At 40.1% G+C, this 13321-nt stretch overlaps 1 protein-coding gene across 3 annotated transcripts in view; it reads left to right on the top strand.

Moving 5' to 3' along the window:
• POT1 (protection of telomeres 1) overlaps positions 1-13321 on the top strand; it is a 67119-nt gene that overhangs the window by 21591 nt on the left and 32207 nt on the right. For all 3 annotated transcript variants that reach the window (XM_081023629.1, XM_081023630.1, XM_081023631.1), the window contains 2 exons: positions 559-673; positions 9591-9721. In XM_081023629.1, the coding sequence (XP_080879755.1) occupies positions 559-673; positions 9591-9721 (246 nt within the window). The remainder of the gene's footprint in view (positions 1-558; positions 674-9590; positions 9722-13321) is intronic.

Raw genomic sequence — 13321 nt, 5'->3', positions numbered from 1 at the left:
ACATATATAACAGTCATAGCTTGCAGCAATTGATAGCCTTATATTCCATGAATCGGTCCAGTCCCCCTTTAAAACCACCCAAACTGGTGGCTGTCTGCCTCTTGTGAGAGCAAATCCCATAGTTTAATTATGTACTGTATAAAGAAGCACTTTCTTTTTTCTGAGCTGAATTTCCTAACATTCGGCTTCATTGGATGGTTCCAGATTCTAGTATGAAAATAGTCACACACACCACAACATCATTTTATACATCACAAAGCATATCCACTCCCCGCTCACCTTTTCTGTACAGTAAAAAAAAAAAAAAAACCCACCCCAAATTGTTATAACCTTTCCTTATAGGGGAATTCTTTCAAAGGAGGAAGGAGTATTCTGATGGAATGACCAGTAGCAAAGAAAAATGTTTTCTTTGATGTTCATAATGGAGCTGATATCTAGGCCCTGTACATAAAGAAAGTTTTGGCAAAAGAAAAGAAGAGAGAGAAGAAGAAGCTTGCCACTTTAAAATAGCTACAGAATTTGACTTGAATGTGATCACTTTCTGTTTTGTCTTGTTAGTCTGTTGCCCCCAGCTATACATACACCCCTCTGAATCTTGTTAAAGGCGGGACTATTGTCAACCTCTATGGTGCTGTGAAATTCTTCAAGCCTCCATATAAATGCAAAGGAACGGGTATGTATTATTAAATATATAAAACTCACAAAGTGTTCTGCTTTAAAAAAAATGCTCATAGCAAATATGAGCAAGAAGTCGATTATGGGTTATTGTATGATTTCTGATCAGCTTGCCGAAGGTCGGCGGTTTGAATCCCAACGACGAGGTGAGCTCCCGTTGCTCGGTCCCTGCTCCTGCCAACCTAGCAGTTCGAAAGCACATCAGAGTGCAAGTAGATAAATAGGTACTGCTCCGGCGGGAAGGTAAATGGCGTTTCCATGCGCTCCTCGGGTTCGCCTGAAGTGGCTTAGTCATGCTGGCCACATGACCCGGAAGCTGTCCGCCGGCTCCCTCGGCCAGTAAAGCGAGATGAGTGCCACAACCCCAGAGTCGTCCGCAACTCGACCTCACGGTCAGGGGTCCCTTTACCTTTACCTTTATGATTTCGAATAAACTGCTCAATGCTTCCTGGATGCTTGGATTCCTGTACAGCAGCCTTTCTCAACCTGTGGGTCCCCAGATGTTGTTGGACCACAACTCCCATCATCCCTGAGCTCTGGCCTTGCTAGCTAGGGGTGATGGGAGTTGTAATTCAACAACATCTGGGGACCCACAGGTTGAGAAAGGCTGCTGTAAAGAATGCTTGCTCAGATTCACCTTGGTGAGCCACCTTGGTCTGTTCCACCCTTTCAGTGACTTCTTTTATGGCATTCCCACTTCAACTTTTGGGTTCAGTGCTGTGTGCGATTGTGCACATATTGGTCACGCCTAAAATGGGGGTTGCCTGTGGTGCTCAGTATTCTCACAAACTCCAATTCAAAGTTTGGAAATGGGAGCTTGTTGTATCGTAACTTGGAGTCTATAGTGGTTAGGGCAGATGAAACGCTGACCATGGTTAGCTTTGAAAAGGAAAGAAATTAATTCTAGCGTGGCTAGGAGATTAGGCAGCCCAATGTCTTCGGCAATAGTTGAAAGTTTTATTCATTTGTGGAGAAGCTGTGGAAACCTCCCTATTCATTGCACACCATTTGATGCAACGGTGAAAAACTCAAGAGAGATTTCTTTGCTCTTTGGGGTTGACAAATAGAGGAACATAGTCTTTGGTCATGGTGTTTGAAAATGGATCTGCTTCCTTCACTTCTTTTGTTTAAAAATGAACATGACTTTAGTCGCACAAACCTAACATAGTTTGTGGTAATGGTATTTAAACATAAAACTGTTGGAAATATTGAAAGATAAGTGTTTTCACATCCCAGTTAAGAAAAAAAAAATGAATAAAGCACCATGAGGTACAATAATTTATATGTCAGACCTTTAAAAAATGGATAGGGTAATTAAATTTGGTATCAAGAACTGGTAATGGTCCATCTGTTATTACAGATATTACACCATATGCTTTGTCTATTTTTCCACAAAATGAAATTAAAATGAATATCATTAGTTTCATCTCATATTCACTTATAAACTAAAATTATATTGCAGGCATGAACCTGGAAAATAATGTGTCTGCTCTAATTTTGGAGGGAATGGAGCGATTTGCATATTGGTCGTTAGTTTTGTGATAATTTGAGCTGATGATAGAAGGCTTACTGTCATAGAAAGAACTTTCTAAACTGGTCAACTTCTTTCATAATGGTGATCTTGTATCCTGGCAAGGCAGACTGTGGCAGTAATGAAAATTATTTTTATCCAGAATTCCCAGGAAACTTTTTTTTTTAAGTGAACCCATCTTATTCCTTTTGCCAGGATCTCGGGGAACAAAAGCAATACTTCTGTAGATGATACGTTTTACAAACAATTTGTTAAGTTTGACCATTTGGGGAAATGGTTGTGCTGGGTTTTGTTTTGTTCTGTTTTTTTAAAGGCTGACTACCTTCTTGTGATGGTAACCCTTACTAACGGATTTCTTTAGAATGATTCAAGATCTTGTTTTGGCTAAAACTGGAATGAGTTGCGTTGTAGCTTGTAAATTTCGTAAAAAGCCCACTTATCTGTTCCGCCATCATTGGATCACTAGGGTACTCATAAAGCACATCAGCTATTGCCATCTATCTCTTCTTGAATTAAATTTAGGAATAGAAATAGATTTAAAATAGATGTTTGAAAAATAGTGTTCCATTATTAGGACACAATGATCTGCTTCAAACATAATGCTAAACCATAGCTTTAGCACTGTGTGAACCCTACCTAGCAGCTTAACTATGATTTGTTTCCTGACAACAATCTGAAGCCATGGTTTGCTGATTATTTGCAAACCTTAGTTTGTGTGAATTATGATCTGGTGCTATGTGTGAATGCAGCACCCTTCCTTAACCATGTTTGTTTGGCGAGCGTCTCAGGTGGTCAATCTATAAAGGAATGAGTTTAGTAATTGGAAAACAAACAAAATTTTGGAGAAACAAGCATACTTGTCTGTTTGTGGGACAACTGTGGTTTTACTCATGGTTTGTTAAGCAAACCATGGCTTAGTGTTATGTGTGAACAAGGCCTTCATATCTTATATTGTGTCTGCTGTTCTCCTATGTAGTTTGTAGAATATTAAGAAAAAAGTATGTAAAGCCAAATACAATTCTGATGTACAAGTTATATCAATATGGTTAACATTTACTAGTTCTTTCTGTATAGGAATTATCTTCCTGTAGCCAAGATGAAACTTTTAGATTCTTATACTTCAGCATCTTTTGATGCTTAGTTATGCTAGGTCTGTATGTATGAGAAAACTGCATTCACTGTGAGATTTTCAGTCTTTAATTTTAATAGGGATATTTTTTCCCCTTCTGGAGAGCTGCAGAGAGCTGAAAAGATTATGATTTTCTATCCTTTAGGATATTGCAGAAGGTGTTGCTGATTTTTAAAATGTTATTTCTGGATAGGCAGATATCCTCTTATTTCTCTTTCCTCACCACTTGTAGCTTTTAAATGTAAAATGGTCAAAACCAAAAGGGCATGTAGACAATCACTTGCAGAAAGGGCACTTCTCAACTGAAGATATCAAATGGAAATTTAAAGTTGGCAGCCCCCTATTAAGATATCTGAAGACTTCACTTCTGATGGTAGAAAATTTAATCCATGAAATGGCAATTGGATCCAGGCTAGGGTCTCTAATGACATAGAAGTAACTGTAGCTCCAACTACTGCTGTGAGGGCTTAATATTTCCCTGTTCCTTCTTTTGCAGTTAAGCCAAGCAAGTTTACAGTAGCTGTTAAGTAATTTTGTCAGGTGTTACAACTTACTGCTTAAAGTCATTTCCATAGGGTTTTTGGGGGTTTTTTTGGCCATTCTTAAACAATGCTAATACAATTATTTCATGGTGGCATAAATTTGTGACTCACTACAGAATAAACTAACTTAACCCAATTGATCTAAATCACAGACAATACAACCTGGAACTCTACAAAAGCCCAAACTTGTTATCGGCGGGAAGTACACTGTTCAGTGGCCTGAACAGAGAGCTGAGATATCAAATAAAGATGAACACTCACTTCCATTGAATTGATTGGTTAAAATACATAGATCAACAATGGCTTGCAATTTGGTTTGGAGCTGTTACACTGACTTCCTGGCAGCTGAGTCGCTGCTGCTTACTGGAAGGGCGATGTAATAGGAAAGTTGGCGTGACCAGCAGAACCCATCCTGTCACCTTGCTCATGCTGGTAGGCAACTGTGATCCACTTGCTCGAAAGCTAGCACTGCAGATCTCAGTTTGGGAAGCTGCTTCTGGCATACATGTAAAACTGTAGATGTCTGTTGGTCTCAGTGGAAAGCCTCATAGAGATTGGAAATAGACCATGTATTTTTATCTTTGCATATATGTATGCATGTATTTTCAAACTGCTATAGCAAAACTATTAAAGTTTCTCTGTTTTTGGTGTGCTTGTCTACCCCGAAATCCATTCTGGATGTTTCCGAAAGGTTAAACATTAACTGCACCCAGTGTGTCATTCAAAGCTTCTTTAGCCACTAAAATACTAAATGTAGTTTGTGTTTCTTGTGTTTCTTGTGTTACTGATTTCCATATTGAATAGCATTTTGGACTTTCAATCTGTCTTGTGCTAGGGGCCATTTCTAGGAATGTCTTTCCTAGAAAATGTGCTTTCTCAGGGAGAAGTGTTTTGAGAAACGTGTGTACCTATGACATACATCTTGCCTTATATTGTATGTGTGTGATAGGTGTATTAGAGAGTTCAGTGTCCCCCACCCACATACATGGAAGAGCTATTCTAGTAAGTGTATGAACTAGACTCCCAGCACTGGTGGGTTTCACTTACTTTCCATACAACATGCCCGGATACTTTCAATATTTAGAACCAGGACATGGGTGGCACTGAGGTCAAAACCACTGAGCCTCTTTGGATTGCTGATTGGAAGGTTGGCGGTTCAAATCCATGTGACGGGGTGAGCTCCTGTTGCTTTGTCCCAACTTCCGCGAACCTAGCAGTTCAAAAGCACACCAGTGCAAGTAGATTATTAGGTACTGCTGCGGTGGGAAGGTAAACGGTGCTTCTGTGCGCTCTGGTTTCCGTCACAGTGTCCCGCTGTGCCAGAAGCATTTTAGTCATGCTGGCCACATGACCCGGAAAGCTGTCGGTGGACAAAGCACCAGCTCCCTCAGTCTGAAAGTGAGATGAGTGTCGCACCCCATTAGTCACCTTTGACTGGACCTTGACCATCCAGAAGTCCTTAACCTTTTTTACCTTATATCATCACAGAAGTTTAGGACTTTAAAAATACAATTTCATATGCAGTAACAAGCCTAAGTGGATATAACTATTCCAGCCACCTGATGTGATAAGGTACCTGGGACAGGCTAACTGCCTATATTCCAAATCATGAGATAGATTTTTTTAACTAACTATTAAGGCATGAGAACATGATCTACAGATGGAGAGCAGTATACAAATTTAATAATAATAATAATAATAATAATAATAATAGTTGGAATCTTCATTGGCTTTAGGTCTGTGAGCCATGCAAGCCGTTTCCTTTCAAGTTGTTTTTTCCCCTGCAATCCCACATGTTTTGAAACAAAAATGTAAGGTGAGATTATTAGAGTGCTAGGAAGAGCCTTCAGGCTATGGAAAGAAAGTCACCTTGGAGATGCATTTTATCCAACACATTATAAAAGAATATGGTAGAGTGAATTTTTATAAGCATTTGTTGTACTTCAGTGCCAGATTTTGGTAATCCATGAGGATGTATTAGCATTAGTTTTGCACTGTTGAACTGACACGGTTTCTCTCCTTAAGCGATGGCGAGATCCCATGTTTTGTGAAAGTATTTTACACTGTGTACTGTATTGCTTGTCTGAACTGAGATAACCCTGTAGTGACGCACAGAGCTGTAACTTGAAGCAGCCTGTATATTTGTTGAGTTTTGAAAATATTAGATTTAAATTTGAGTTACTTAGAACTTGTATATCTTGCCAGCATGCAATTTTTCACCTTTTTAATTAAAGTGAGGTACACAGTATATAGGTTTAAAACAAGTTGTCAGATTTTAATGAGCTTGCTAAAATGTATTATTCCTACTTGCTTTTTACACCTCTGTGGCACACTTAACTGTACTTTGATGCTATTTCCTGAAGATAATTTGCAAAGTTAAACAAGCAGCTAATTCAGTATCATACTTCTTAGGCTTTGTTTCTCGGGACTAATCCTTTGAGAATAGTTGCTTTACAGTAAGTAAAAAAATAAACTAAAATATTTTTTGTAGTATTAGCTGTTGGCTTAAAGCACCTCATTGGAACTATTCCCTAACTATTTGTTGAACATGACATTCCTGTCTCAAAGTTAACTCATTTATACTGTAATCCAGTATACGGTAATGTATACAGTATAATGTATACAGTATAATGTATACAGTATAATCATTATACTGTAATTTATACTGTAAGATTGCCGGAAGAAATATCAACAACCTCAGATATGCAGATGACATAACCTTGATGGCAGAAAGTGAGGAGGAATTAAAGAACCTTTTATTGAGGGTGAAAGAGGAGAGCGCAAAATTTGGTCTGAAGCTCAACATCAAAAAAACGAAGATCATGGCCACTGGTCCCATCACCTCCTGGCAAATAGAAAGGGAAGAAATGGACAGCAGTCACGAAATTAAAAGACGCCTGCTTCTTGGGAGAAAAGCAATGACAAACCTAGACAGCATCTTAAAAAGTAGAGACATCACCTTGCCAACAAAGGTCCGTATAGTAAAAGCTATGGTTTTCCCAGTAGTGATGTATGGAAGTGAGAGCTGGACCATAAAGAAGGCTGATCGCCGAAGAATTGATGCTTTTGAATTATGGTGCTGGAGGAGACTCTTGAGAGTCCCATGGACTGCAAGAAGATCAAACGTATCCATTCTTAAGGAAATCAGCCCTGAGTGCTCACTGGAAGGACAGATTGTGAAGCTGAGGCTCCAATACTTTGGCCACCTCATGAGAAGAGAAGACTCCCTGGAAAAGACCCTGATGTTGGGAAAGATGGAGGGCACAAGGAGAAGGGGACGACAGAGGATGAGATGGTTGGACAGTGTTCTTGAAGCTACCAGCATGAGTTTGATCAAACTGCGGGAGGCAGTGGAGGACAGAAGTGCCTGGTGTGCTCTGGTCCATGGGGTCACAAAGAGTCGGACACGACTAAACGACTAAACAACAACAACACCTGTAATCCTAGAGTGTGTTGTGCAATGGTGGCAGAGAATTACAAATAAGTATTTGTAATATACACTGTAGACTATTATATTCATGACTTCTTTGATTAAAGGCTTGGCTTAGAGATACTAGCAGGCCTTGCAATAAAACTACAAAGCAATTTGCACTTAATCTTACAGAGGAAATTAGGTGAATTGCTCAAGATTGTTTCTTTAATACCTAACAGGAAGTTTAATTTTTCATCTCTTACATATTAAGATCTAGTTAGCACTATTTAATCCAAAAATGTTAATGGTTTCCAGCATGATGGGCAAATCTAGTAAACTATATCGAAACCTGGTGTTGTTTTAGCCCAAAGGTTATACAGTGGTACCTCGGGTTAAGTACTTAATTTGTTCTGGAGGTCCATTCTTAACCTGAAACTGTTCTTAACCTGAAGCACCACTTTAGCTAATGGGGCCTCCTGCTGCTGCCGCGCCGCTGGAGCACAATTTCAGTTCTCATCCTGAAGCAAAGTTCTTAACCCGAGGTACTATTTCTGGGTTAGTGGAGTCTGTAACCTGAAGCGTATGTTACCTGAAGCATATGTAACCCGAGGTACCACTGTATGTTGTTTCTGCCAGAGCCCGTAGAAATAATAGATTTGTCCTTTGCATTAGAAATTCATTTTTTAAAGGATGATGTCCTGAATATGAAAATTGGCATTGATACCCAATACTGTTATGGAATGTAGTGCTTAGAGGATCAATGACTGGGCAAGCGCTAACTAGGTTTTAGGAAGGAGGCAGGAGACGTCTAGGAACCTGACAGAGTCCTCAAGCCTCCTTCCCAAAGTCCAGTGCCTCACTTACCCAGCTTTGGGAAGGCACCGTGAGGGCTGGAGCATCAAAAGTTGTTGAGGGCCGCCAGAAAAGGGATTGAGGGCTGCATGCAGTCTGAGAGTCGTGTTGGACCACTCTTGGTTAGACTATTAGACTAAAACCTGGAACTTTTTCAGCAGGGGGCCAGTCCACTGTCATTCAGAGCTTTTTTTGGGGGGGGGGCTATATTTTGGGAAGAAAAAAAATCCTATGCCCCACAAATAACCCAGAGATGCATTTTAAATAAAAGCACACATTCTACTCATGTAAAAACATGCTGATTCCCGGATCGTCCGCGGGCCGGATTTAGAAGGTGATTGGGCCAAATCCTGCCCCCGGACCTTAGTTTGCCTAGCCATGACCTGGAACACCTTCAAATCTTCAATCTGCCTTGAAACTCACTGGGTGACCTTCAGCCAGTCACCATCTCTCAGCCTAACCTAACTCACAGGATTGTTGTGAGAATAACTTGGATAGAGTGGCACCTTGAAGGAAATGTGGAATATAAATGTTATAATAGTAAGATATTTTTAGATGTATTAAATACGCTTTTATTGTGTTTTAATTAGTTTTATTTTAATCACTGATGCCTTTGCTGCTGTGTGTGCTGCTTTGAAAAGAAAGGCAGGATATTAGTGTATTAAAGTTATAAGAATTTTGCAGAACATACATGTTTCTCCCAACTGTTTGGCCTTCTTAAGGGGTTTGAAGATATTTATCAATGAGGGTGTGCTCCGAACTTGTTATAGATTTGAGTGCTGATAGAATCATAGATTTGAAAGGGACCCCATGAGTCATCTTAATTCAACCCCCTCCAATGCCTCTCTCTAAAGTCTAAACAGTCTGTTACTTCTTACTCTGCATGAACAGGAAGTGGTTTAAGCCATTTGCCCTTTTAATATGGCTGTTTTAAGTGAGGGCAAAGCTAAGCAAAATGAGACTTGCAACACAACTGGCAATTATTAGCTCTCCGGAGACTAACACCTAAGCTAGATTTGAAGAAATGGAGCAGTACTGAATGAAAATTGGACTGCATGCCAGGCAATCATTCCTTCTTGCCTCGTGTCACAGAAGAAAGTGTTGTTGTCACCCTTGGCCAATTAAAGGGTTGGCTGACCATTGTACTTGATACCTTGAATTTAAATAAAATACTTTCTCTTCAGTGTTAAGATTTGTTAGTAATTTTATGAAAGCTTCAAACCCATTCACGTCTGTCGACATGTCAAGATTACTGAAAATGCATGCACTTTTTAAACAGAGGTAGGTGTAAAATTTCTGGCATGGCTAATCTTAGGAAATTGTATTGCTTTCTTAAAAGCATATAATCTCATCCCTGTATTTATTCTCATGATGTTACCTTTATGTATTAATCTATGCTTTTAGAAATATGGTGCCAACTTTTTTACATCTGTATTTTCTCCTTTACAGATTATTGCTCAGTGATAACCATTGTGGACCAATCGGATGCCAAGCTGATATGTTCACTTTTTAATGTAAACAGAGATGCCCTTCCACAAATCTACAAAAATGGTGACATTGTTCGATTTCACAGAATAAAGGTACCTTTGCTGTATTTACCATTCATTGTAGAGAGGTATCCATTTCTGTTTCTTCAGTTTTTGTCATCATATTTATCATGGACTTCTGATACTGAAGGTTGGTCCTTTCACATATCAGGTTATTTGGTGCATTTCCAAACACAGACCAGGTTCTTTTACATGCTGCGGAAGATGGAGGAGACTTAGGTAGGTAAGAAGCAAGAGGAGCTAGAGGATTTGTTGCACAAAGAGGTCTTTGCAACCATGTTTCAGGAATGCTTGGCAGGGAATCCCAGTCTGTATTCTTTGGCCAGATACCCAAATATCTTCTGTATTCTAAAACATTTGAAGGTACCTTCCCAACTTCAAGCCCTGAGCATCCTGTTTGTTTTGTAATCCGATCAAATGCAGAAGCAGTGCTACCATCAGTTGCATTTCTGCCTTGGAATCTTGGATCCAACAGATTTGCCCCAGTTTGAATTGGATTAGGCAAAATTAGTCTGGTTTGTTTAATCTCCCAGTCCTTTAGGTTCAGAAACAGATACACCAAATATGTCAATGAGAGGAAAGTCACAAGCAAGGAAGGCATTGAACCCTTCTTCCTTCTCTTGTGACAGCACCCTCCCAAGCAGTAGAGGTACATCTTGCTTTCGCAATTTAGAGTTGTACTGTGTGTAGCGTTATAATACAGGAATTATAATGAGCTGATAAAGTCCAGAGTCTTAAGTCCCCACTTATGCCGTGATTACGTTCTGGGCCCCTGTGCGCATAAGCGACAATTGCATAAGTGGGAAGCGCCCTCTAAAAAGCCTGTAAACACCCATATTTCCTGCTCTCCATCTCTCTCTCCTGCTCTCTCTCTAATCCAGACCAAAATAGCTAGAGTTGAAGTTCTAGGGCCAGCTGGAGGGCATGTAGAAAAGTGGCTGTGGCAGCTGCTGTGCTACCCCATGCGCCAGCTGTTAGGCGGGGAAGCTGAGCAGCCTAAACAAAACTACACTGCACCTCAGGGGCTTCCACATTGAGGCTTCTTTCACCTTCACTGGTGCCCTCTTCAAGCCCTGGGGTGGGTCTTCTCGTGAGCCACGAGGATTCCAGCACTCTCCTGCCATTTCCTGGTATGAATTCCTATCCATTAATTTATTTCCCGACGCACAAGCCAATGGCATGTAAGTGTATGTATACAGTTTCAGAAATCCCTTTGCTCATCATTCTAAAATAAAGTACAGTGGTACCTCAGGTTACATGTGCTTCAGGTTACATACGCTTCAGGTTACAGACTCCGCTAACCCAGAAATAGTGCTTCAGGTTAAGAACTTTGCTTCAGGATGAGAACAGAAATCGTGCTCCGGCGGCAGCAGGAGGCCCCATTAGCTAAAGTGGTGCTTCAGGTTAAGAACAGTTTCAGGTTAAGAACAGACCTCCGGAACGAATTAAGTACTTAACCCGAGGTACCACTGTATTTCATAATAATAAAAAATCCACTTTAGAAAAAGAGACTTGGAGGGAAGTGGGGGAGGAAAAGAAACATTGCACCAACCCTAACCCTTCCATTCCTATAACATTGGATATAACCCAGAATTTAAGGCACAATGAAAGAAAACGCAAATTTGTTTTGTTGCTTTTAAATGGCAACAAATGTTGAGCACTTTTAAAGCAGGGTGCTACACTTCATTTTTCTGTTCCGTTACTGTTCACATATTGTGTGTTCTTTATAAGAGAAGCAAAACATTTACAATAAATTGAGTTCCACCCATTAGCTCAACCACAATTGTTTGTTTGAGAGCATGTGGAAAGCAGAAAAATATTTGCCAGCTTTCCTGCTGTGTTTCTAAATGTGTAGCTTTGGTCACTTCAAGGCAGTAGTATCTGGGTGAGTATCTTGCAGCCATTTATCTGAGAATACAATTTAGCTGCGGTCAGGGTTCAACTGGCAGCCAAATTTAGAATAGTAAAATTTAATTAAGCTACTTAAATATTATAGTTTTAAGCTGCCTAAGTAAATTATAATTTTCCTTCTTTTCAGTGCCTGAAAGTTACACGTAAAATATCTGCCCATTATTTCAGTTAATTAATGTGCTTCCAAGGCAAAATCTTTTTTTCTGTAATAGAATTTCTTCTTATCCCATTATCACACATGATCGTAAATCGCAATTAGAGTCAAACGTTCCATTTTTAAAGGTACCTAGATTGGAGTGTTATTTAGTATGTTTTTAAATGTATAGGTTTAAATATGTTAATCCCAATCTATTGAGAAAGTTTCATTTTCTTGGATTCAGAACATTCTTCTTGCAATGAAAAATAAAAGGTTTACTTTGTCTTTAGTACATATATTTTGGAATGTCTTGTAATAATTTTTTTTTTAAAAGCATGTGCAGTCGTACCTTGGTTCTCGAACAGAATGCGTTCTGAGAGTCCATTTGACTTCCAGAACTGTTCAAAAACCAAGACTCAGCTTCCGGTTGGCTGCAGAAGCCATGCCAGATGTTCAGCCTCCGAAAAATAGTTCAAAAACTGGAACACTCCCTTCCAGTTTTCTGTCATTCAGGAGCCGAAACGTACGACTTTCAAGGCGTTCAGCAACCAAGGTACAACTGTATTAGCTGTGCTGGCTTGGTTGTGGGTTTGACTGCATGAGTTGTCCCTTCGTGTCAGTAAATTCTGTAAAATGCTTAACAGTAGCACCATAGATTGGTAGACCATTGGCCCAGCTTGCTCAATAGGGCCTACACTGGCAACAGTTTCCCATGGTCTCAGACCAAAGTCTCTTCCAACCCTACCTGGCGCTGGGACCTTTTGCATGCAAATCCCTGAGCTATGTTTCTTTCTGTTAAGTTCATAAGGCACATGTAATTGAGATGGCATCCTTTAGCGGCGAAAATTGCAAGCTGCAAAGTCCTTGGTTAAAATATTGCCTCAGCTCTGACCTTGCTAGCCTTAGGGAAACTGTGCTCTCTGAACCTATAATTATTTCTCTTTCAAAGCTAACAGGGTTCTGTTCTGCTCCCATCAACTTCTCAAAATATAACTTAGCATTTTCACCTGTATAATAAATTAAGTTTTAGTGTTTGTGTGTGGATATTCCACTTTAAAAGCACCACAGTAGGTTTTTTTTTTGGGGGGGGGGGGGTTGTGCGTTTTTTTGCTGCTATATCAAAACAAACGTACGTTCTGGCCTGTACCAAAAACAAATAAATCACAAAGCACTGCAGGGCGTCTATTATACCCCAGAAGTAAATTTTACCTTATGGGTTTAATTCTGCTCCAGGTTGCTTTACCTTGATACATGAGTTAGTATTTTGCCGCTGCAAATTTGCTGCACTGATTTCTTATGTGCAATGTGGGGGAGGCGGGTTCGGGGACAAGAGTTTATTAGGCATGGGGTTGCCAGTGTGACCATTGGTCCATCTTGCTCAGTGTTGGTCCATCTTGCTCTGCACTGACTAGTAGTAGCTCTCCAAAGTTTCAGACAGGGGTCTCTCCCAGCCCAAGCTGAAGATGCCAGGGAGTGTCTGCCATCTGTGCCGCAGTAACCACTAGGGGAAAGGTAAAGGGACCCCTTGACCATTAGGTCCAGTCGTGACTGACTCTGGGGTTGCGGCGCTCATCTCGCTTTATTGG

This window comes from Podarcis pityusensis (assembly GCF_964106645.2).
Source record: "Podarcis pityusensis genome assembly, chromosome: 10".
Lineage (NCBI taxonomy): Eukaryota > Metazoa > Chordata > Lepidosauria > Squamata > Lacertidae > Podarcis > Podarcis pityusensis.
This window is presented reverse-complemented; position numbering and strand designations above follow the sequence as displayed.